This window comes from Camelus bactrianus, chromosome 10, assembly GCF_048773025.1.
Source record: "Camelus bactrianus isolate YW-2024 breed Bactrian camel chromosome 10, ASM4877302v1, whole genome shotgun sequence".
Taxonomy (NCBI): domain Eukaryota; kingdom Metazoa; phylum Chordata; class Mammalia; order Artiodactyla; family Camelidae; genus Camelus; species Camelus bactrianus.
Window position 1 is genome coordinate 38,694,728 of NC_133548.1, and position 27,320 is coordinate 38,722,047.

The 27,320-nt window shown below is 38.6% G+C and overlaps 1 protein-coding gene across 2 annotated transcripts in view; it reads right to left on the reverse strand.

Annotated features, from left to right (window-relative positions):
* Window positions 1–27,320, reverse strand: part of SPON1 (spondin 1) — a 243,212-nt gene that overhangs the window by 163,723 nt on the left and 52,169 nt on the right. For both annotated transcript variants that reach the window (XM_045524132.2, XM_010964837.3), the window contains exon 3: window positions 7,771–7,904. In XM_045524132.2, the coding sequence (XP_045380088.1) occupies window positions 7,771–7,904 (134 nt within the window). The remainder of the gene's footprint in view (window positions 1–7,770; window positions 7,905–27,320) is intronic.

Here is a 27,320-nt window from a genome sequence, read left to right on the forward strand (position 1 = left end):
GCTTGGCTAGGGGCTATTATTACTGCCTGTAACCAGTCATTGTTTCATAAGGTTGAACTCTTCAAATGGTTCACCAAGTGATCGTCTCCTCCAGAGTAAGGAAACCCACACCTCAAACCCTCCAGAAAGTCTGGAGACATCTATCTATTCTATTCACAGAGGCTTTATCTTTCAACCAGTTGCTACTTTGCTGTAACAGTTTGCACCATTGTAGCATGTCAGGGAAACTTGAAGTGCTGGGTCATTCATTTGTAGGAAGAAAGCTATAAGGAGGGCTGCGTGGAAAGCCTATAATTTAGAAATGTTCAAATCTTTGCATCCAAATGGAAAATGGAAATGGTGTCAGGTTTGTGCCAAAAGGAAAGTCATAATTGCTATGTGCTTCCCTTCCCCGCTCTCCAGGGCAAAAGGACATAACGAACCATGTAGGCATCAGAGCTGTCATCATCTACAGGCATTTTGCAGATTCTGCAGCTTATCCTACCAGGCTGCCTTCTCCTAGGAATATTACCCAAACAGGGCAACACAAATGCCCACTTTTGCAAGTGAGGGCCCTGCAATAAAGCTGGCATCTCCTCTTTCATCTTCCTGAACTTTGCTGCCATATTTAAGCAACCTTACTAACTTTTTAGCGAACCTGCCTCCCAGCATGTCCATCCACTGTTTTAATACCCACTAAAGGTTCCCTTGTTCCTCTTTAACCAAGTTTAACCTCTTCCCCTGGAACTTGGAGAACCTCCATGATTTAGCAATGGGTTTTGGCACCCAAAGACCTTCTAATCTCACTAAGTCTGTTTACTGTCTCCCACAGCTACCATGTTTACTCTCACCTCCAAGTTCTCACTTCAGTTTTCACTCTGTCCACTCCCTTTACCTGGAATAACCTCTTCCCTTCTGTCCATTTATCCAAACCCTAGTATTGCCTTCAAAATAGAAACTCAGCTTTCTAAGGAGCTCTGGTGTTCCCATTATTACATGCCTCACTCATCTGCTTTCTGACTAACCATGTTTAATCTGTCCCCAGTTCATGTCTGTCTTGGGCTTGCTAACTTCTGCACATGTTATTTTTACTTACACAACTAGACTTCATGAAATTGTCTTGAGAGTCTGAGCCTTTCTCAGTGCTGACTTACTGTGGGCATGTGGCAGGTGCACATGGAATACTGGTGGTTGACTGGATTCCCCAACATCACCTTCCACATTGAAAAAAAAAAAAAAAAGGAAAAGTCTCAGCTAGATAAAGGGTGTGTCACAACTTGATTCAAGGCAGCAATTTGAAACCTGTACTTCCTGTATACTTAAAAGTGAACTATAATAGTATTCCCACTAAAATAGAAATAAGCATGAATTCCACTATTCATATATTGTACTAGAGGTGAACAATAATAAACTAAAACATGAAAAAGAAACAAAGGTATGTTTGTTCATTATTTCCTGAAAGAATGAAAAATTAAGCTGTGAAAACTATCAAGAGAGTTCAGTAATGTCCAGGCTCAAACTCAAGGTATAAGAATCAGTAGCTTTCCTTAACACAAGAAATCGATGATTAGAAAGTTTACTAGGAAAAAACAGCCTATACACAAAAGCAATAAAAGTATAAAATACCTGGGGGGAGGGGGAGCCTCACAACACTGTGAAGTCTAAATGAAGAAAAATTCCATTACTTTCCTGAGGGACATAAAAGACCTGAATAGGGGATATTCCCTATTCCTAACTGAGAAAACATACTGTAGGGTTTGCAGCACCATTCAGAATCCCAATGTAAGTTTTTATGGAACACAACAAACTTATTCTACGATTCATCTGGAATTATGAATCTGCTTGAATGGACATGAACATTTTGAAACAGAAGATTAATGAGCGGTGACTTGCTGTCAAAACATAAAAAAATTTATGCTATAAAACAGTGTGGGTTTCATGCAGGAATAGATAAAAAGATCAACAGAACACAGCGGACCTGTATAAAAATTTTATATTTGATAAAGTAGCATTTCAAACAGTTGGGTAAAGGACAAACTGTTTGATAAATGGATGTGGAACAATTAACTAGCAAATTTGAGAAAAACAGGTAACTATGATTTCCCGTCTGTGCTGGACAGCTTTGGTTTGCCCCTCTGGATACCTTCTCCATCCTTCTGCACCCTGGTTTTTGCAGGAAGGGAGCAGCTGTGTGGACTCTATCAATGGGCTTCATTGTCATCATGGTTGGAGCTAAGGTCAAATGGGAGAATCAACAGAGAATCAAGGTTGGGGTTCCTGTGGGATCACCTCAGGCTAGTAGCTTCCCAAAACCAAAGCTATCAGCTCCTGGGAGATGGTGGTCTTCTCTGCCCTGTCCTCTGTACCCTCCCCTTGCCCCTTCCAGCATGGGTGGTAAAGGCTCCTTCCACTGTTATTTTGGCCACACCGTTGTAAAGACCCCTGATTAAACTGACCCTTTGGCACCTCATATTCAGCATGCCATCTATTTTTCTGTTGATTTTACTGATACCAAATTAATCATAAAATTAAATCCCAGGAATATTAAAGACATAAGTTTATTTTTAAATCTATAGGGATATTAGCAATATGGGAATATATTGATAACCTTGGGTGTGGGAAGATTATTTTTATAAAAGGTGAATCAAAATTCATAAGAGAAAGGACGGATACATCTAATTAAAATCAAAATTTCAAATTTCTGGATAACTGGATACTCATAAGCAAAGTTAAAAGAAAGTGGAGAGAAATATTTGAAATTTATGACAAAGTATTATTATCTGCATACATAAGGATTAATTTTTAAACATAAATATATTTTAAATCTATACAATCATATGTCTACATATGTTTATATATAAGATACATAATATAAAATGTATTATATACATATAATATACATGGACTTATATAAATATATGGAAATATATAATCAATTTTTAAAAGAAATATTAGAAAAATGGACAAGAATATGAATGGGCCATTCACAGAAGAGGAAATAGGAATGGAATAAAGATCTGAAAAGATTCTTATAATATTACTAGTAATCAGGAAAATAGAAATTACAAGAAGATATCATTTTGACTATCAGATTGGCAGAACTTTAAAGAATGATAAACATCAAGAGCTGTTGAGCAAGTAAGGAAATAGGCTCTCTTGTTCACAGTCGGGGAGAGTGTTTAAGTTGGCAAGCTTCTGGAAGAAAATCTGGCAGTGTATATTAAAATTATAAATGTGCATCCCTTATGATCCCACTTCTTGGCAGCTACCATGGATAAAAACTTGCACATTTGCTCAAAGAGGCATGGATAAGGATGTTTATTATATAGCATTATTTGTAATAGTAAAAAACTGGAAACAATCTAAATGTCCATCAATTGTGGAATAACTAACACATTTGCACAGCAGATTATATGCAACACTTTAAAAAAAGAGAGAGCCATATGTTCTGACCTGGAAATGTCTCTAATACATTTTATTTACTGAATACCCATTCAGTTTCAGGACATCATGTAGACCATGATACCATTTGTGTAAATGGTACCTATGTGTTTATATATGCATAAAAATGCATAGAAAAAAACATATATATTAAATTGATATCTATTGCTACTTTTGGGTAGAAGATTCTGGGATTCATTGGGAGAAATGTCACAGAGTTTTCACTTTTTCTGTATTTTGCTATTTTCTGCATTGTTTGAAATTTCACAATGTAAATGTATATACATCTTACCTATAAAATTATTATTTCTTTGGAAAGATATCCCATGCAATTGGATTGGAATAATTAATATTGTTAAAATGGCCATACTACCCAAAGCAATCTACAGTTTTAATGCAATCCCTATAAAATTACCCATGACATTTTTCACAGAACTAGAACAAATAGTCCTAAAACTTACACGGAATCACAAAAGACCCAGAATAGCCAAAACAATACTGAAGAAAAAGAACGAAGCTGATGGAGTAACCCTCCCAGACTTCAGACAATATTACAGAGCTACAGTGATCAAAACAGCATGGTATTGGTACAAAACCAGACACATGGATCAATAGAACAGAACAGAGAGCCCAGAAACAAACCCACACACCTATGGTCAACTAATCTTTGACAAAGGAAGCAAGAATACACAATGGAGAAAAAACAGCCTCTTCAGTAAGTGGTGTTGGGAAAGTTGGACAGCCACATGTAAAATAAATGAAGTCAGAACACTCCCTCACACCATACGCAAAAATAAACTCAAAGTGGCTTAAAGACTTAAGTGTAAGATAAGACATAAACTTTCTAGATGAGAACATAGGCAAAACATTCTCTGACATAAACCCTAGCAATGTTTTTCTAGGGCAGTCTATCAAGTCAATAGAAATGAAAGCGAAAATAAATAAATGAGATCTAATTAAATTTACAAGATTTTGCACAGCAAAGGAAACTATAAATAAAATGAAAAGACAAGCTATGGAATTGGAGAAAATATTTGCAAACGAAGTGACTGATAAGTACTTAATTTCCGAATATACAAACAGCTCATACAAGAGCTACCATATGATCCAGCAATCCCACTCCTGGGCTTATATCCAGAGGAAACTCTAATTCAAAAAGATACATGCATCCCAATGTTCACAGCAGCACTATTTACAATAGCCAAGACAGGGAGGCAACCTAAATGTCCACCAACAGATGAATGAATAAAGAAGATGTGGTATATACACATGCATAATGGAATACTACTCAGCCATAAAAAAGAATAAAATAATGCCATTTGCAGAAACACGGATAGACCTGGAGATCGTTATACTAAGTAAGCCAGAAAGAGAAAGCAAAATACCATATGCTATCACTTATATGTGGAATCTAAAAAAAAAATACAAATGAATGTATTTACAAAACAGAAATACACTCACAGACATAGAAAACAAACTTGTGGTTACCAGTGGGGAAAGGGCAGGGTGAAGGGATAAATTGGGAGTTCAAGACTTGCAGATACTAATTACTATATATAAAACAGATCAACAGCAGGGCCCTACTGTACAGCACAGGGAACTGTATTCAATACCTTGTAATAGCCTATGATGAAAAAGAATACGAAAAGTAATATATATATATAACTGAATCACTATGCTGTACACCAGAAGTTAACACACTGTAAACTGACTATACTTGAATTTTAAAAAAAGAATAAAATTATTATTTCTTTAGTGAATAATTGTAACATATATAATTCCTTCAAAAAAAGACAAAAGAAAGGAATAACATGGGGCTATAGAGTTAAATGGATGTGTGACTTGAAGAAACTTGCTTGATTCACTGGGACCTGCCTCCTCCTGCATAAAAGGGGGAAGTTTGTCTTGAAGATTAAGTTAGACAAAGCCTGCTAGATGTGTGGCTGAATTCCTGGTAGACTGAAGGTATTGGTTGTCCCTTTCTCTCTTCTCCATTTGGCTTTTGAGAACCTTGAGGATCAAGATCTTACCTCAGTTGCCTGTATATTCTGGATGTCTGTGCAAATAGAAGCTCAGTTACATTTGCTGAAAGAATGAGTGACTGAACAAGCCACATTTGTTCATTGCTAGTGGATAAACGTATGTTCACATATGTTCATTGTTAATGGGTAAATGAGAGATGCCTTTCTGGCTTCCACCAGGAAGATCAAATGCTTCTGGTTTGTGAAAACAATCAATCAAAGAAAACCAGAGATCTATGCCAGAGGGATATGGATTTTTAGAGCAGGAGGACCCAACACATAGATCTGATGTTGGCGAGGCCCAGGCTCTGCTAGTGGAAGGGCTGCCACGGGCAGGGGTGTGGGTACTGGCAAGTGAAACTGAGAGCCCGGTCTCCAGGCTGAGAGACTGAACATACCAATGGCCAATGGCCAGGCTCTACATGACAATGATGATAAAACTCTGACCCCCAACCCTCTGCACTAAATGACTTGGGAAGCCACCACCTCTGAAGCCATCAGCCCAGAATGGTTAGAACTTGGCCACTGATGCCAACTCTAATTTTTGCCCCCACTGCCTCCTCTACTTCCAGCTCAGGATCAGGCAGAGAAAGCCAAATATGTTCTCTAAACCAATCACATAAAATGCTCCATTTCTAGTTAGCCTGCTTTCAGGTTCCCCATGCCAACACTCTTCAGTCAGAATGTACCTGCAATCTTCCCCTTTTTCCACTATAGAGCTTTCCCACCCCTCTGCCTGCCTTTGAGTCTCCCCCAAATGCTAGTGATGGCAGCGGACTTCCTTGCTATGTAGGAAACCTTCAATAAATAGCCTCTGTTCTCACTTCAGTGGTCTTTGTTTATTTCTACAAGGCCTCTTCCACATTTCAACTAGATACTAGAAATACGTTATATATTGGGATTTATATGTAAAGTTTCATTTAAACAAAATTCTACTGCTAAAATTAAAAAAAAATCACCAATGTAGATTAATGCCAAAAGCCAAACTTCTCAAGAATTCTGAGGAAGGATGCTCAGCTTACATTAAACTGAGAAAAAAAAATGTCCAGACAGATGGCAGCAAAATGAGGCCAAGACAGGGCTGGATATGGTCAATGGACTGAGGCTTCCAGAGATCTCTGTGGGCTTTTTTTTTTTCCCCGTAAGCAAGGCACACCTGACTAGAAACTGCAGGGACTGAAGTGCCTAGGTGGAACACCCCCTTATCAGCCTTTTCTCAGCACTAGGCTGTGGTTAACCACAGTAGTAAGTGTACTGAAATGTCCACCTGCCAGCAGTGCAGACAAATGAACCAAATACATGAATAAGGTCTTGGGGGATTTAAAGAAGAGGAAGATGGCTGGGAAGTTTCCAGCCCCTACCTCCAGGAAAAATGACATCTTGGATGTTGGCATTGGAGCCCTGCCCATTTACCCATGACTATTTGCCTGTCTGAAATTCTAAAATTCCCAGCATCATTTTATACAGCCTTCAAATCTGTTTAGAAGAGGTTACAGCTGCATGTCTCAAACTGCTGAATGTTAATAGATGTCTCGGCAAAAAAAAAAAAAAAAAAAAAAAAAAAAAAAAAAGGAGCTTTGCAGTCAAGTTTGGGAAATACTGGGTAAAACCACGTTAAACAGATTCTTTTTGCCAGGACTCTGTAATACTTTCAATATGCTAATATATGTTATGAATTTGCAAGAAGGGAATACAGTATACAGCATTTTCCAAACTTACTTAACCATAGAAATTGGTTTCTTGCTCCTATTTACATCTCCCTGAACATCATTCTATCACATACAATTTTGGAAATGCAGGTTTGAGGTAATGCTGCTTTTCAGAGGAAACCATTAGCTGGCTAACATCTCTTACCATCTATTGTAACTCACCAAAAGGAGGATTAGGAGGACCCAGAGTTAGAAGTACAAGAGCACAATTTTGATTGAAGGAGGAAGAAAATAGGGCCATAAAGCAGATCCAGGGGCCAGTGGAGGTTACAGTTGGGTCTCAGGTCCACCTAGCACAGTTTAAGGATACTAGGTATTGAATTCAAGATGGAGGAAGCCAAAAATTATCCTCACCTGGGTCATAATTTTTCTTAACTAGCCCTAGGATCATTATCTCTAGGAAGACAGAGTGGACAGCAGAATCACTGTATGAGAGGAAAATAGTGGTTCAGGTGATTGATTCTTTTTATAGCACTTCACCAAAGACGGTGCGTGACACAACTTGTCCGATATCCCAGTAAAGCCACTTTTCCTTTTGCAACCACACGATGAAGTCTTCACGAGGCCGAAGGGAAGGGAAGGATAGGGAAGGGAAGTGTTAGGATTCCATGCTGACTTACTTTAGAATCACACAGCCTGTTCCCGCAGGTGGCGCTATCCAGAACACCTGGATCCTTGTCCTCCTCCGTGGGGTGCTTTCGGTGACCGCAACAGGGCAATTACTCATAAACTGTGTTTCTTCTTCATCTATTATCTATGGAAAACCGGTGGAAAAATAAACACATTGAAATGCAGTGTCACTTTGGGAAGTTACCGTGTTGACCTCCATAATTTTACTTTTAAATCTGTCATTTTCTGTTAGCAGCTCTATGCCCCCAGACACCAGAATAGTGCCTGGCATAGAGTCGCACTCAATGCTTGTCGAACTAATGGAAGGGCAAGGATTTTGCTCCTGTTCTCTGCTCTCTGGGACCAGGATCTGGGGTCAGCACTTTCAGGAACAGGCCACATTGGGTGATGATCTTACTCATTTCACTACAACAACCTGTGTCCCACTTCAGGGAAAGAGGAGGGTGGGGGAGGGTAATCCAAAGCAAACACTCTATACCCAGACATTGTGATTCAATTTTATAACCTGAAATTAAAATGTTGCTTAGGAGGAAGTGTACCAAAACACATAAAGTCACCCAGCTTTATAGCACTGTTTATTTTGCAGTCTCTCCTTTCTTAATTTGTGCTTTATGTTAGTATTCTCCCAAGTTAACCATCAAGGTTTCCTATGACACTGCAAAAAAAAGCTGGCGGCCGTTCCCATTTCCCAAGGCTATTCTCAGCACTTCCCCTACTTGCTTCTGGGTCTGCTACTAGGACTTGCCCATCCCTCTGGTAGAACCATAGACTATTCCACCTGGAAGGATCTTTTGGGGGAAATCAGCTAAATCCAATGGGTCTTAAATGCCAACCCCAACTGACTGATAGTAGCTGTGTCATGTAGCATTGATAACATGGATAGATAACATTTACTGAGTGTTTAGTATAGGCTAGGTATTAAGCTAAGTGCTTCACCTGAATTACTCATTTAATTTTCAAATACAGTTTAACAAGATCATTATATCCATATTGCATTTATTTTCCTTAAAACATTTTTTAATTCCTCTTTTTGTTTTAGGAAAGTGGGTAAAAAAAATTGTCACCTTATATTTTTATCACTGGACAAAGCAAAAGCTACATTTTGTTTATCTCTACACTCTTTATACTTCTCCCATTTTCCTCTTCTATTTAGCACTCACTCCTGAGTATTTAACATATGTCCTTCTGAATATATACATATATACACACACACATACATACATATATATGTATATAATTTACTTGAAGTTATATAGAATTGTTTTGTATTTTAACATTCCTTTCACTTAATCTTATGATTTTGAGATATGTCAGTGTTACTACATGTGAATGTAACTCTCCGCTTCCAACTACCTCCTAGGACTCCACTGCATGCACAGACCACATTTTACTTATCCACTCGCCCAGTGAGGGGGCACTCAGCTGGTGTCCAGCTCTCTTCCTCCACAATCATTGCTGTAATGCAAATCCTCTTGCTGCTCGGCTTAGGCAACTATATGAGAGTTTCTCAGCAATATAAACCATGTAGTGGGATTGCTTGGTTGTTGGGTTACAGATATAATCATATTAATTTCACTAAGTACTGCCAGATTGTCCTGCAGAATGGCTGTACCTACTTTTCTGTATAAGCTATGCACAAGTGTTCCCATTTCCCCATATCCTCACTAGTACTTGTGACGATTTGACTTTCAAATGGCTTCCAATCCAATGGATGTAAAGTAGTATCTTGTTTTCATTTAATACTAGCAAATTGGAGCATCTCTTTATAAATTTATCAGGCTTCTCCTTCTGTGAACTGCCTACACAATCTTTAACAGTGGATTTTTCTGTCTTTTTCTTGTCAATTATAGGACTTTCTAGATATGAGTTGCTCATCTATGCAAGTATCTTTCTGTCACCTAGACATTTATCTTACCTGTGGAATTCTTTCATAACTTTCATCTGGTCAAATTTATCAATACCTCTCCTGTGGCTTGCACTTTTTTTGATCTTGCCTAAACAACGGAGATCATAAAGATATTCTCCAGTATTTTCTTCCATTAGCTTATAATTTTATTTTCACACTTAGTTCTTTAATCCATTTAGAATTTACTTTTTAATTTGATGGAGAAGGGATCCAACTCCACTTTCTCCATACGGTGAGCTACTTTTTAAAAATTAGTAAATGAAAATTTTTAGAGGAGTTTTAGGTTCACAGAAAAATTGAGCAGAGTGTACAGAGAGTTCCCATATACCCCCTGTTCCCACACATGCACGACCTTCCCCATTATCAACATCAGGCACCAGGGTGAGGCATTTGTTAGAAATGATAAGCCTACACTGACACATCATCACAAAGGTCCATAGTTTACATTAGGGCTCATTCTTGGTGTTATATATTCTGTGGAGTTTGACAAATGTATAATTATATATATATATCCACCATTGTAGTATTGTACTGAATAGCTTCACTGCCTTAAAAATCCTCTGTGTTCTGCCTATTCAGTCTCCCCTCCACCAACCCCTGGCAATCATTAATCTTTTGTTGTAATTGCTTATTAGCTCCAGGAAGTTTTTGGTCAACTCTTTCAGATTTTTCTATGTAGACAATCATGTCATCTGCAAAGACAACTTTATTTCTTCCCTTCCCAATCTGTATACCTCTTATTTCCTTTTCTTGTCTTGTTGCATTAGCTAGGATGCCCAGTATGATGTTGAAAAGTAGTGGTCAGAGGGGACATCCTTGCCTTGTTCTTGATCTTTGCAGCAAAGTCTCAAATTTTTTGTAGCCTCTCAAGTAAGTATGATGCTAGGTGTAGGTTTTTTTATGCTCTTTATCAAGTTAAGGACATTTATCTATACTCCTAGTTTGCTGAGAGTTATCATGAATAGGTGTACATTTTGTCAAATGCTTTTTCTGCATCTACTGATATAATGATGTGATATTTCTTTTCACCTGTTGATGTGATTGATTGATTGATTTTCAAATGTTGAACCAGCCTTGCATGCCTGGGATAAACAGAATGAGTTAGGAGGTAGAGAACTGGTAAAATTTCTTCCTTAAATGTTTGACAGAATTCACCAGTGAAACCATCTGGGTCTGGTGCTATTTTGGAAGGATATTAATTATTGACTCAGTTTCTTTAAGAGTTGCAGACCTATTGATACTGTCTATTCTTTATTGTGTGAGATTTTACAGATTGTATCTTTTAAGGAATTGGTCCGTTTCATCCAGATGACCAAATTTGTGAGCCTACAGTTGTTCATAATACTCCTTTATTATTCCTTTAGTGCCCATGGGATCTGTAGTGATGTCCCTTACTTCATTTCTGATATTAGTAATTTGTGTCTTCCCTCTTTTTTTTAGTTAGCTTGGCTAAGGGCTTATCAATCTTACCTTTTCAAAGAGCCAGATTTTGGTTTTGTTGATTTGTCTACTAATTTTTTTTCCAATTTCATTGATTTCTGGGTTTGTTGTTGTTGTTGTTGTTTTGCTTATTTTAGATGTAATTTGCTTTTCTTTTTCTAGTTTCTTAAAGTGGAAGCCTAGACTATTGATTTTAAAATTTTCTTCTTTTATAATATGTACATTCAGTGCTATAAATTTCCCTTAAGCACCACTTTCATTGCATCTCACAGATTTTGGTAAGTTGTAGTTTCATTTGCATTTAATTAAAAATATTTTAAAATTTCTTCTGAAATTTCTTCTTTGACCCACATGTTGGTTAGAAATGTGTTGTTTAACCTCCAAATATTTGGGGATTCTCTATCTTTCTGTTATTGATTTCTAGTTAAGGCCATCAGTGGTTTTTGCAACTCTTAACCCAACAGGTACTACGTGGTCCTTCTTTTTGAAGCACTCTCTTTCCTTGGCTTCTATGCCACAGCTCCTCTCTACCCTCTCCCTACCTCGACTTTCCTGTCCACTCTCTCTACTTCTTTTTGGCTGCTGAGCCTCCTCTACTGGCCTGTAAATTTGAAATTTCAAGCTCAAAGCTCAGTCCTAAGCCCTCTCCTGTTCTGACTTGATTCCATCTCTGTAGCTGATCTTATTCCATTCATAGCTTTAATTGCTACCTATGTGTGGCTGATTCACAAGTCTATATTTCTAGTCTTCACCACTTCTCTGATTTCTAGGCTAATGTATCTCCAAACTTATCTTCTACTTGCATTTTCTCTTGGATAAAACTTACCTCAAATCCACCTTGTCAACCACTAACTTCCTACTCCAATTGTGTAAGTCAGAAATGTTGGGTCCTCCTTGGCTCTTCCTTCTCTCTTACCCTTCGTATCCAAATGCTGTCCTTGTTACCTTCCAAGTATCTCTTGAATTCATACTACCATCCCTACTATCACCATAGACTAATATCCCTATTACTATTATAGACTAAGCTACATCATTTTTAATCTGAACTAATTAACTGGTCTTTATACATCTTCTCATGCCTCTCTTCAATTTATTCTCTATACTGCAAACCTTTTAAAAACACCAGTAAAAGAATGTCCTCTTTGGAACAATTCAACAGCTTTTCAGTATTTCCAAGACCAAGACTGAAATCCTTAGGAGTCTAGTCCCTGCCTTCCTACCTCTCTAGCCTCATCTGGTGCCATCTCCCTCCTTGCTTTCTGCACTCAGCTGCTCTGTTTTTGTGTTTCCTCCTGCCAAATCCTGGCCAATTGCTAGTTCTTTCTTCCTCCTTCTTTCCCTCCCTCCCCACTTCTTCTCTTTCTTCCCCTCAGCTCATTCATCCTTTTCACTGAAAAGCCTTCCCTGTCCTCTTTCACTAGGGCAATTTCCTCCCTTATGTGTTATATATCCATTCCTCTCCTTCCAGGCACTTTGGCTCTCTTTTAATTTTACAAGCATTTGTTTGAGTCCTTAATTAACGTCTACTTCTCTAATTATCTGTAAACTACATGAGGGCAGACACTAGGTCTAGTGCTTTTTTTCCTCATCATTTCGTCACACTTAGCACAGTGCCTGATACATAATAGGTGTGCTCTGAAGAACGAGGTGTACTTGCCTCTTTCCTTTGGCTATGAGATGGCTGACTCTACCTCCTGCCAGCAATGTCTGCTTTTGCTCCCTATTTAGATAACTCCCTGGACTTCCTTTTGACTTTGGGTTTTGTTTTTCTAGGTGATTATTAATAGCTTGCATTTTTGAGCACTTTCTAGTGGCCAAGGACTTGACATATATTATTTCCATTTCCTTCCAATAATTAAGCATTATGAACCTGCCCTTGAGGAAACTACTGTGATGCAGATGGGTTAAACAACCTGTTCAAATCCCACAGTGGTGGAGCTGGAGTTTGACCTCAATCCTATTTGGTTCTAACGCCTGTGCTCTTTCCCCCTATACCACAATACCTCCTAATAGTGCCATTCCCTTATGTTAGGTAAGAAGTTTGTCTCCAGCCAAGTCCACATATGCTGGACCAGCCTATGACAACCTAACACCTGACTCCAACATACACACAAGAACTTGGTAAATGTAAACAGTACTTTTGCTTCATATTTTCTTAAAGGGTACTTAGATTCCTTTCTGTAAGCTTTGTTTGTGTGAAGGCTGATTTCCTAACAATGTGATTTTCTTGGAATTGTGCACTTGGACTCCATGAGGAGCCCCTGTATGGGTGATCATAGAGAAATTTGCAGGTAATTTTAACCCTAAATCTTTAAAATCCTTGGGAGGGTTCTGGGTGACTATACTGGGAAAGCCAAAGGGAAATATTATTTAATTCACACCTACTATGTGCCAGGTACTTAACATGGTCACATCATTGAATTCCTGATGGGAATAATTATTCTCATTTTACAAATGAGGAAATAAAACTGAGTGATCTGGTCTGGATTATGACCCAGGGCTGTCTGAAACCAAAGCCTCTACCTCTGAAAAAGATCCCAGTGAGGGATAAGGTTCAGACCCTTGTCTCAACACTGAAACAAAGAAGAGTGTTTTCCAAGCCACAGAAGCCACCACAGGTAAATACGGTTGTTTATCCACAACCTCAGTTGCCAGATGGTAATTAAGTATTGAACAGAAGGGGTCGTTTCCTCCGATTTAGAAAATGCGCTCAAAGTTGTTTGCTTTTCAGAAAATGTCACCTTTCTCCAACAAGCTTTGGAGCTATCAGAACCTAAATTTCCCCAACACCCAAAGTCTCCACACTTGCCCTGGTCTAGACTAGACCCACCAAGTTACCCACCAACTAAATGAAAGCCACTTAAAAAGCTTTCAGTATGCATTTCAATCTGTGGTTTCTTTTCTGAGCAACCTGAGACTAGAAAATTAAAACATATTACAGTGGGTGGTTGTGTCTGGTAGCAGTATTATGGGTGATTTTTATTTCTTCTCTATGCTTTTTATATTTTCTGAATTTTCTACAATGATGATGTATTACTTTAAATGAAGAGATTTCTAATTATTTTCAAGGACTTCATTATAACAGTCTATAGGTAATATTTACGTATTTATTTTTAATGTAGGTTAAAATAAACATTCCAAGTTAAGTTTAAGTTTAAATTCACTTGGGAGTGATTCACTGGTAAGGCAGGATGCTTGAGTCCTCAAAGAAAAAGAGAAATTAAGGGATCAACCACTGGTCCCCATCCAGCCGGGGGAGATAGCCAAGTAAAGCAGACCCAGGTTTAGACAGGTGAACAAGGTCTGATTTCCAGAATGCTTGGCAACCTATAGTTAAGGCAACCGGCTGGGCATCTGGTCATGAATAGGCCTTTCTTAGTATTAGGGACTTTTTAAGCCACCTCATCAGCATGACTTTCAAGGCTTCCAAAAACTTTTCATTGATCACAATCTTGGTCCTGAACCTCCTGCCATACCCATATTGAAATTTACATCATGGCCCGCCTTTACCCTTATCCTACTTATGGCCTTTCTTTTCAGACTCGAACATACAAGACTTCCTTCCTAAATCTAATTTTGGCTCCCCTTCTCAACTCTGATCTGGATTATCTCTTCTGCTATATTGTCTCATCATTTCTGGTCTGACAGACATATAAGCCTCAGAAAATGACCCTAAAGAGCATCAAAGTCCCAGATAAAGTTGCAAGTGTTCTATCAGTGGGATATCCAGGAGAATACTATCCAGAAGTCCTTGTGGTGCCATCTTGGGACATTTGTCTTCAGGAAGCAGAACCCTCGTCACAGACAGAGATCAGGGCTAGTGGTCAGGGTCAGGGCTCCAGTTCCCACATGAGAACCATGGATAAGTCAGATAATTCGAACAGGAACTTGGAATGGCATCCACAGCAGGAAACTGGCCCCATGAGCATAGGCTTGGAGTGGAGTTGGCAGGAGACATTAGATTTGACCCTTGGGATAAGAGGGGACTTTGGGGGTGGGGAGGGGAAATGTGAGTTGTGAGTAAGAAAACAACTCAGGAGCCCAGTGGTCAATGCAGGGCACCATGACCAAGGATGCCTATCAGGGAGAGGATGGGAACAGTGACTGCATAAGCAGCCAGTGCTCAAGTCCTTATTGGTCTGGGTAGTGGGTGGTCTGAGTCTGAAGGAAAGGGCAACAGTGTATCTAAATACCGATTGTTGAGTCAGAGAGGGTAGGGGACATTGATAGGGGCTGGATTAGAGAATGAGGTAATACATGTCCTACAGCACCCTCTCGTACATATTTCTTCTCTGGAGGTTTGTGAGAAGCAGTGGGTCCTCAGTATATTGTAGCGAGAGGGAAGTGTTCCCCCAACACCTTAGTCTGATTGTATTAACACAGGAGAAAGACACACTGAAGAGGAGAAGCATGGATACAGGCATACCTAGGAGCTATTGTGGGTTTGGTCCCAGATCTCTGCAATAAAGTAAATACTGCAATAAAGCAAGTCATAAATTTTTTGGCTTTCCAGTGTGTATGAAGATTATGTTTACAAGGAAAAGATGCTCAGCATTGCTAATTATTAGAGAAATGCAAATCAAAACTATACTGAAGTATCACCTCACACCAGTCAGAATGGCCATCATCAAAAAGTCAATAAATAATAAATGCTGGGGAGGGTATGGAGAAAGAGGAACACTTGGACACTGTAGGTGAGAATGTAAATTGGTGCAGCCACTATGGAGAACAGTCTGGAGGTTCCTTAAAAAACTAAGTTACCATATGATCCAGCAACCCCACTCCTGGGCATATATCTGGAAAAGATGAAAACTCTAATTCAAAAGGATACATGTACCCCAATGTTCATAGCATAACTATATACAATAGCCAAAACATGGAAGCAACCTAAATGTCCATTGACAGATGAATGAATAAAGATGATATGTGTATATATATACACAGACACAATAGAATACTACATAAAAAAGAATGAAAACGAAATAATGCCATTTGCAGCTACACGGATGGACCTAGAGATTATCACACTAAATGAAGTCAGTCGGAGAAAAAGAATTATCATATGATATCGCTTACATGTGGAATCTAAAAAATTGATACAAATGAACTTATTTACAAAATAGAAACAGACTCACAGACATAGAAAACAAACTTATGGTTACCAAAGAGGAAGGGGAAGAGGGATAAATTAGGAGTTTGGGATTAACAGATACACACTACTATGTATAAAATAGATAAACAAGGACCTACTCTATAGACAGGTAACTATATTCAATATCTTTTAATAAGCTATAATGGAAAAGAATCTGAAAAGAATACAGACATATATATGTAACTGAATCATTTTGCTGTACTCATGAAACTAACCCATTGTAAATCAATGATACTTCAATAAAATAAATTAAAAAATACACTGTAGAGCACAGGGAAATATATACAAGATCTTATGGTAGCTCACAGTGAAAAAAAAGTGACAATGAATGTATGTATGTTCATGTATAACTGAAAAATTGTGCTCTACGCTGGAATTTGACATGGCATTGTAAAATGACTATTACTCAATAAAAAAAAAGTTTAAAAATTAATTAAAAAATGTTTTCAAAGGTTAAAATTAAAAGAAAAAACTATGTTTACAGTAATACTATAATCTATTAAGTGTGCAATAGCATCATGTCTAAAAGAATCAAAATAGCATCATGTCTAAAAGAATACAAAAGGAACCCTACTTCAGGATGACACCTGCACCCCAATGTTCATAGCAGCACTATTTACAATAGCCAAAACATGGGAACAGCCTAAATGTCCATCAACAGGTGACTGGATAAAGAAGAGGTGGTATATTTATACAATGGAATACTACTCAGCCATAAAAACCGACAACATAACGCCATTTGCAGCAACATGGATACTCCTGGAGAATGTCATTCTAATTGAAGTAAGCCAGAAAGAGAAAGAAAAATACCCTATGAGATCGCTCATATGTGGAATCTAAAAAACGAAAACAAAAACAAACAAACAAACAAAGCGTAAATACAAAACAGAAATAGACTCATAGACATAGAATACAAACTTGTGGTTGCCAAGGAGGGTGGGAAGGGATAGAAGGTATTTCAAAATTGTAGAATAGATAAACTAGATTATACTGTATAGCACAGGGAAATATACACAAGATCTTATGGTAGCTCACAGAGAAAAAAATGTGACAATGAATATATATATGTTCATGTATAACTGAAAAATTGTGCTGAACACTGGAATTTGACACAACATTGTAAAGTGATTATAAATTAATAAAAAATGTTTAAAAAAAATACTGGGGGGGAGGGTATAGCTCAGTGGCCGAGTGCGTGCCTAGTATACACGAGGTCCTGGGTTTAATCCCCAGCACCTCCATTAAAATAAATAAATAAATAAATAAACCTAATTACCACCCCCCAAAAGTTTTTAAATAAAAGATAAAAAAAGAATTTAAAAAATACTTTATTTGCTAAAAAAAATGCTAATCATTATCTGAGCCTTCAGCAAGTCATAATCTTTTTGCAACAGTGCCAAAGATCACTGATCACAGATCACCGTAACAAATATAATAATGAAAAACTTCGAAATATTGCGAGAACTACCAAAATGTGACACAGAAACAGGAAGTGAGGAAATACTGCTAGAAAAATGACACCAATAAACTTGCTCGAACCAGGGTTGCCACAGAACTTCAATTTGTAAAAAACGCAGTATCTGCTAAGTACAGTAAAGCAAAGTGCAAGAAAATGAGGTATGCCTGTACTTGTTCATTGCAGGAAAATCAGAAAACAGAGAGAAGCAAAAATTATGAAATAAACAATACTCACAATTCAACTACCCCAAGATAGTTATGAACATTTTGATGTATATCTTTTCAGATTATACATACATGTATACAATTCTAAAAAACAGAATTACACTTTACTGCCATTTCAGCTCAACAATACATCATGAACATCCTTCTTTTCTACTCAATATGTAACTCAGTAAAATTAGCTATGGCTGCATAATAGCCCACAGTGTGGCCAGTCCACATTCTACCTGACAAACTTCAGAGCATTGACTATTTTGTTGTTTATAATTTGGGGATATTATGATGATCTCTTATTGCTAAATTTCACATCCTTAATTTTTCTGTGAGTGAAATTAATGCAGATCATTATTGCTGAATCTGTCCAGGAAGGGATTTTGCAACGCTTCAGTAAAATCTGAGAGTGAATCCAAAGAAAATAATCCCAGTCATTAAATCTCCTCTTTCTAGTTTCCCGTGTGTATTTTCTGAGTCTGAAAGTCATGGAAGGAAAGACAGCTGTTTTGTCTTTTATGAAAAAGCTTTCAATACAGATATTTAGAAATTGAATAAAGATTTTGCCTTTATTGCTCTAAAGAGTTCGTTACAGAAAGGCAGAAAAGTGAAGGGGAAAAAAATCATCTCTCACTGTTTCAATAACTTTGGTTTGTTTGTTTCCTTCCAGACTTTTCTGTTTATACTTGGAAATTTGTAGACAGTTGTATTCCTACTGTGTGTATAATGTCTTGTTTTTTTTCTATTTGTCCTAAGAGCCTCCACATTTTTCCAGGTTTTTCTAAATGCATCAGGAACATCATCTGAAAGTCTGCATTGGCTGCATTCCCCAGTGTAGCTTTTGTAAGTGGTCCCTCTTTTAGGCTGTAAAGACTTAGGCCCAAATCTTGTCCTCCTTCCTGACAAAGCATCTCCCCTCCCGCCCCTAGACAGTTACTAGAATCTCTTTCTGCTCTAGCATCTCTTCCAACAGATTCTTATTTTCATTGCATTCATTAAAAAAAAAACCCAACATTTCTGCTTCGTTTTTTCTTTGCCAGGGGTGTGCCCTCCACTGCCTAGATCTGAGAAGTGAGAGAAGCTGGGGGAGGAGCAGTGTGGAGGTGTCCACGAGCATCGTTGGGGGGCTCCTCAGTCATCGCCCTGGGTACATAGCCTCCAGACTCATGGAGGTCAAGTCCCAAAGTTTGTTACCCCAAAAAGCAGATGAATCCTGGGATGTTTCACATACTGGGAGCAAACACAGCAGGCCTGGCTTGGGAGCCAGGCTGGACCAGGACACGTGGGCGCCCTGAGCAGGCTAATAACCTGGCCTCCTTTCAAATGATATTCTCTCTGGAGGAGAGGCCGAGTGCTGGGCAGGAGGAGGAGGAGGCAGAGAGACTGCTGGCTCAGCACTGGCCACTCACAGCTGGGCTCCCAGCCCTGACCGTGCACACCCCTCCCAGCAACTAAGAGGCCTGGAAGGCAGCTAGACACCATTTCTTGCTGCCACTTTATAACTCCTGGGAGTTTTGCCCCCTACCAAAAGGCAATGGTGAAGGGCCTGGGGCAGCCCAGCCTATCTACTAGTTGTGTGACTCTGGCAAATTCTTTACTCTTTCTGGAAGGAGTCTTATCTTTAAAATGGGGGATAATAATAGTACCTTCCTCAATGCATTGGAAGGGTTTAAATGAATTATTACATGTAAAGCAGTTAGAGAAGTTCCCAGCACAAAGCTATCACTGTAAATATTACAATCATGGTATATTATTTATAATAATAAAATCATTATTATCATGATCACGCTTGCTCTCAATTAATTCTAGTAAATTTTCTCCATCTCATTAGGGTTCCAATGACACTAGTGCTCCTTACAAACTGGGATCCTGGCACCAGCCCAGCTGGCCTGAACCGAACTCCAGCTTGGCTTGGGAGCCTTGAGTTCAATGGACCGGCTCCAGTAGAACTGGTGCATGTGCGTGTGCGTGTGCGTGTGTGTGTGTGTGTGTGTGTGTTGGTCACTGCCTGATCACTTGACCCACAGTGTAGCCCTTGGTTGAAAAAGAGAGTCTGACCTTCCACATGAGGATTGGGAGATGCTAAGCAAGGTAGAGATGGAGTTTGGGGAAACTGGTCATTTCCTAAGGGTAGGTAATCCTCAGTAAGAAAAGAGCTATCTCCTTTAGAAAAACCAGGAAGAGAAGGAAGAATTGTCCTGGGAGGTGACTGCTGCACATGTGTGAGTACCGGGGAATATCGTCATTTGCTGAATGTAAAATCCAGGGCATCCCAGAACGCAGCCAGAGCAATACATCTATTATTTACCAAGTCCATACACTATGTTCTTGCTAACACTTCATAGCCATTATTTCCCATGATCACTGCAATAATCTTGTAAAGTATGAATTATCCCCATTTTACAAATTCAGAAACAGGGATTAGGAAGCAGAAGCCTGAGCTCATGACCCTTGTGACCCTGAAGCTAGTGTTTGTAACCTCTGGACCTAACCCCATGTCCCTTCATCTTTCACTTGGGGAGATGGTGTCAGTGTCATCACAAGGCTAGAAAACCACTCTGACAAGTAGGTTTAAACAAATAGAACAATACAGTTGGGGAACTTTATACTAGGTAGTCTAATGCCTAGAAAATAAATCAGCCTTTTAAGTTTTATACAGCAATACAGTTGAAATGTTTAATAATTATTCCCAGAGAATGGTATAATATAGTGCTAAAAATGAGTAATTGAAAAGCCCATCAAGGCAGATGAGGCATCTTCTCACTGAATTGCTCTTGAATAATTTACATAATTATTTCATTCAGATTTATGATCAGCTCAGCAGAATGTATGGCTCTCTATCCTGCTCTGCCTGAGGTTGTGCGGGAAGCCGTTTTCTACTGTGCTAACCTTCGGAAACGGACGAATGTCTCTTGTACACTAATGGGGCTTTCAATGGGTTGACTTCATTGAGTGAAGGACAAAGTTCAGAGCAAAAACCTGGTTTGCTAAGGCCCCTACATGTCCCAAGCACTGTTCTGGGGTTTATATGTATCAACAACATGGGCTCAACTTAAAGATCTCTTGTTTTCTATCTCACAGAAGAAACCAAGGCTCAGAAAAATAGTCACTTAGATCTGCCAGATTCATAGTGAGCTCACACCAGGCAGTCTGGCTCCAAACCAGTGGCGTTTCCACTATATCACCAGCCTCCACAAAGACCCTGTGTGCCCAGAGAAGGATTAGACCTTTGGAAAGAGGATTCTAGAAACATCAGATGTGGGGGGGGGGGAGCTGATCCCAGGCAGATTTTATCTGCAGCTCTGGCTTCTTAAACATCTGAGTTGATCCTCCGCCTTCACCCCTCCCTCCTCATTCCTTCATTCTTACAATGTCAGCACCTCCAGGCACAGAGGGATCTAGACCAGTCTCCACAAGGGACACAGTTTCCCATGGACTCAGCCTTCCCACCCTGCCCAGATCATTCAAGGCTGTGGGCTTTATCAGAGGCCCAAGCTTATCAGCCTGCCTTTCCCGAGACCGCGGAGTGGGAGTTCTTGGCAAATACAGTTCGCTGGCAAATGTGGACAGATGGCTGGCTGGGTGAGACGGCAACCTTTGTTCCTGGTCTCACCCGTATGTCAAAGTGGCCCCAAATGAGGAAAAGTGGGGGAGGAGGAAGGAAGAAAAGGATGGGCTGTTTTATAGACATGAAAAAATATATACAATCCTCTTTTTAACATTGCATCTAGGTTATAAATAGAAGATGGGTCTCTCTGACTTTCCCCCATCCTTGCATAGGACAGTGACATTTCCGGCAGGTGACTAAGTTTTCTTCTCAGTGCCCTGGTCTCCCCTTACCCTGATGCTTGGTTGCACTCTGCTTAAGTCAGCAGACATCAGCACAGGGTCAAACTGTGCTCCTCTCTCCCTGACCTCTCGCCTTGAGGATGAGGTAAGGTTCTGCTGAGGGTCCTTTCAGAAGAGACTTAAATAGATCCTTAAACATCTTCATTCTCCAGGATATAGAAACCTGTCAAACTTTCCTCTCTTTTAGCATGAAAATGGCAGACATGATGCACGGACTTAAATCTTACGGAATATGCTACATGTCTGTGACCTTCTTCGCACCCTGGGGAAATGCCAAACTTTGATCTATTTTAACACTAAGAACCTCTCTTAGAGAAGTGGATATACGGTAACTCTCAGTGTCTATTTGTCAGACACATCCAACGGGGTTACCAGCCAGGAGAGTACTGAGCTCTCACAAAACGCGTCAATTATCTGAGGAGAATGCATTTTGGCTTTGCGTGTCTCAAGGTGGAGGGTTGGAAGGACACACTGATCAAATCATGCAGGAAAGGGTGGGAGGTATCGCCCTCTGCCGTAGTGAGGCAGCGCCAGGAGGGAGTGAGAGGCTGGCTCGCGCCTTGCTAAGAAGCAGGAGGTGTGAGCGGTTCACCAGCTGATGGATGACAGAAAGGAGCTCTTTAAAATAATTATTAAAAGCCAAAGAATCAGCTGTTGTTCTGTCTATACAGTGCATTGTAGGAGAAAGAACATTAACGAAAAGGGAGTGGGGCTGGGAGGAACAAAGGGAGAGAGAAACAGGCAAAGGTACCCTGGATTCAGTACTGGCCATAGACTGTTAGTGTGACTGTCTCGTTACCTCTTCAGCCCTCACAGTGATTCTGAGAGCCCCTGGCCTTCCCAGCCCCTGTTCCCTCTTGTTGCTGATCAGCTTCTACCTGTGGTCTCACTGTATATATCACTTGCTCTAGGAAACCTTCCTGAAAACCTCAGAGCTTGAGCCACACGTGCGGCTCTCTGTATGGTAAAAGAGAAATCCAAATGGAGTCAGTAGTGCTAAGAGAGCTCCCTAAAATGGAGCTGAGAGGCCATTAAGCAAGTGTGACTTACATATGCTGACCTTTGGACCTGACAAAATCATCTAGAACACCTGCCAGAAACTCAAGATACTTATCAGACCCTTACTCTAAAATAACTCGTTGACAGTCTACTCATCAGACCTGTACCCTGAAACAACTCCTGATTCCTTAAGGACAACCCTTTTCGGACTGCATCAGAGTTGATCACAGTGCTCATCAGGCAACTTTTAACAATCTCGTGGCTTTTTGTCTTTATAAGCCCCTGACTCTCTCTTCCTTGAAACACTCTTTCAGGGTTACCCAACTCTGTCTTCCAAATTGCAATTATTAAGAAAAGAGTTTACTTGTCTTATTTGTAGCCTCCTGTATTATTATTATTATTTGGTGGGGAGGGGGGAGCTGACATTACATGGTATCAGAAGAGAGTATATAGCAGGACCTGCCACTTGGGACTGGCACCACTTCAGATCTGAGTAAGGTACCTACAAGAGCCCACAGGGCTCTGTCACCTCCTCAGTGGTGGGGACATGGCAGTATGTCCTCCTGTACTGGAGCCTCCTCCCTTGGTAGAGGTTCTAGTTTCTCAGTGCCCTCTGTTGCTGGCTACTATCCTTTGGGATTTCACTTCCTGTTTTGTTCATTTTGTTTATGTGGCCTTTGGAATTTTGCTTCTTGTTTTGCTGATTTTGGTTGAGTAGCCTTCGGATTTTGCTTTCCATTTTGTATGGATTGCCAGCTTCTGGTCTCAGGATTTCATTTCCCATTTTTTCCCCTTTTTTTCTGGTGAGTAAATACTCCAGGAATATGGGAAGTTCACGCTCTAAGAGCAAGGCTGTAGGACAGCCTCCTTCTGGAATGTTTGCTGGTCTTGTGTATAAGAACTTTGGGCCCTTATCCCACAAGTATTTATTTGTCTTGCTGGATTATGATTACCCAGGATGATCTACAATTAAGCTGGCCAACCTGGGGCTCTTCTGAAATTCTTAAATTAGTTTTTCTGCACAGTCTTAGAAAAAGAATGTAAGACAAGAATGGAAGCATATATCAATTGGTATTTTGAGGCCTCCAAAAATGTAATAAAGAATCCACTTTTGCTTCCCCTCAGAGAAACTGACTCACAATGATCTCAAAGGATTTCCGAATTGGAAAAATCCTCTGAGGTTCATGACAGCTCACTCTCACTCTCTCCTTCTCTCATTCCTTGCTCCTCCCTCACCCTCCCTCTCCCCCTCCCTCCTCTGCTTCTTCCTATTCCTCTAAATGTCCACAAGGCTCTCCTCCTTGCTACCTGTCTCCCTCTGAACTTCCTTTTTATAATACCAAGATTGATCACCTACAGAAAGTAACAATAATTCTAAAAGCCTGTTGAAAATGTCTATGACTATTACGGCCATTTTGAAAAAAACAAACTTTTCCCCCCCAAAATTCTGACCTTAAGGGAACAAAAAGTTCTCCTAGGAGGAGCTTGCATTTCTCTCTGTGACTTTGAGTTATAAATGTTCCATCTGGTCTTCTCAAGGAACTCTTATCTAGACTGTCCCCAATTCTTAAGACTGATTTAAAAAAAAAAAAAAAAAAGAGGACTTTTAAAATTCAAACTGCTAAAAGGACTCTCTTGCTCAAACAGCCTCCTAAAAAGTGGTTGTCAAAGGCACAAAGCTTAAAAGTCTTCTCCACAAATAAATAATACTTTAGCAATCTGAATGAGTAGACAATTTATTATCCCAACTGTTATTTATAAATTTGTGAGTTTTGTATTGTACCTGATTTCATGACTAAAGTTTTAAAACGAAAATTATGAGATCCCTGTCTGTGTCTATCTGGATGGATGTATGTCCAGGTATGTATGTTACAGATACGGTATATTTCTACTTCTGAATGGTATCGCCAAAATTAATTTGCAAAAGAGCTCTGTTTAATTGGCTTAAAGAAAGTTAAGTGCTTATATAAATTATCAGAAATATAATAAAAATTAACACAAATTTCAGGTTCACATGATCTGGGAAATATTTGGTATTAAATTAATGTTTGGCATTATAGCTAGGCTGTTGATTTAATTGATAGAGACATGTCTTCAAAGTTATCAATATCAAATATAATACTTATATGGTTCCTAGGTTTACTAAAAGTCAAACAAGTTCATTTTATCTGTCATAAAATTTGTCAGCAAGAAAAATAACTTAGTATGATGATACTTCTATAAGTAAATTAAATGTAAATGAGATGTGTTTTTAGGTGAACTCTAAGAATAGTTATGTTTTATGGTATGTCTACTTATAGTTTCTTCAAATCTTTTTGGTAACTTGAAACTTTAGAATTTTGCTAAATTAAGTTAAATTATGGAAATTTATTGACTATCTAAATCATTCCCAAATGAAATAAAATGCTGAAACATTAATTACTCAACATAGGTTTCCTTTTATAGAGAAACTAAAGATATTTGAGACTACTAGTAAATATGTTTGGTGCTACTGAGGAATTTCCTATGAGAAAGTACATGTTTTAGAAATTATAACATATGTAATTAAAACTACTAAAATTCATAAGGAAAACATCCTCATATGCAAGGGAAAAAAAATTTAAGACATAAAGAACAGAAATGCAGTTTCTTAAAGTAAAAGAAAGTAATTTTGTCCTAAAGCTGGTTTTTTTCTAAATAGGAAAAAAAATAAGGGATAAACTAAAATGAAATTAGAAAGTTATAGAAGGTTTGTAGGAGGAAAAAAGTAATCTTTGAAAGGAATTTTATGTATGATCAAAACTGGCTAAGATTGGAATGAATTTAATTAAGTAATTGAGTTTTAATATCAAAAGTAAGCTGGTGCACAACTAACCCCCCTCCCCCCCCCCGTTAACAGGACAAAATTTTCTTAAATTATTAGTCTGGTCTTAATGAGAAATTATACAAAAATTTTTTCTTTACCTTTAATTTAATCTGTCTAGAAAAACAAAGATTCTATATTTTGCAGCTAAGGATTTTTACAACTATATAACCTTCTTATTTGCCTCTGAAGTCTTTGTTTTGATTAAATGGATAACCAAGCATTGCTTCACAGTTATGAAGCAATGATCCTATTTGATCCATGTTTTCTTAAAAACTTTGATATTTTTGATAAACTTCCCAAAATCAAATTCCATATGAAGTCTATGACTTAGAACTAACTTTGAGGTATGAGATGTTTCAGAGGACCTCTGAAATATCTCAAAGATTTGTTCTCTCTCCTTATAAAAAGGGAGGTATTCAGGACTAATTAGGATTACTTGATATATTAAATTACATAGGAAGCATTGTCAAATACAAAGTAATACTAAGCATTCTTTATGTTGTGTCTGTATAGGTGTATTTTATAAGTGTTTCAGAAACTGTGAAATTTCTGGAAATCTGATATGTCCAAGTATAAGTCATAATTCCAGTTATTATCTTAAATTATTTTGTGTCAGAGAATTAACCAAATTTCCTTGTTAATTCCATTATAATGAACTCTCGGATCTTCAATAATGGGCATTTTTAAGTCTTTTGTCACTTATAGATAGATATTGTTTTATTCTGACACTCTTACAAATATGTTTCATCTTCAGAGATATTCATGGGAGGGACTCTGACACTAACTCTAGCATACAGGCTTCTGATAAACTTTCAGATCACGCCACTGAACTAGGTCAGAATCACTGAATGCTAATGAAGAAACTGATGGCTTCATAAAACTGCCAATAAGATAAAAAATTAATTCCACGGGACTGAACTGATGAGGCTGATTATCATTTTTATGACTTTTTGTTTTAAGCATTGTCTATTTTTTTATGTTTTACTTTTCCAGATTTAAGGAAACCTTTTCTCTTAAGCTATCTATGACTTGTGGCAATTTGATGAAGATACCTTCATAAATAAAGATGAAACATTTATCTTTTTCTTCTTACCCGATCCTTCCAGAATTTGGAAACTCTTAGTGACTATTCTTATTTTCATGGAAATACAGTCATTTGCATAAGTTCAATAAGAATCTGTTTTCCTTATAACAGGACACAAATGGAAACACTGGTTGTATTACCAAGGCTTTGACTTGAATGTCATATTTGAGAGAATCATGCATAGACTCAGATATGACCAGACAGCTTTAAGAAACTAAGATTGACTTTACGGAGCCAATAAAGATCCTTAAAGAAATAGCCTGGTAACTTGCTTACAGGGTTCCCAGCAGACTTATCAGGTGAGGAAGGAAGGTCATTTCCTGGCAGGTGCAGGAACCACAGATATTTGGGGGACCCCAAGAAGAGAGGAATTCACCCATATCTACTGTTATTGCAGGCAAAGTCTGTTGGCAAGTCCTTGCTTGGCTTTTCTGGCCTCAAAAGGCTTTTAAAAGTTCAATCTAAGATTCCTTATGAAAAGTTCAAGCAAAGCAAACTTAAAAGAGCCTATATGATCAACTGCTATTCTTGCTATACTTATGTAAATAATCATCCCACGTTTATTGAAAACAGACTTATCTTGCAAACAGATCC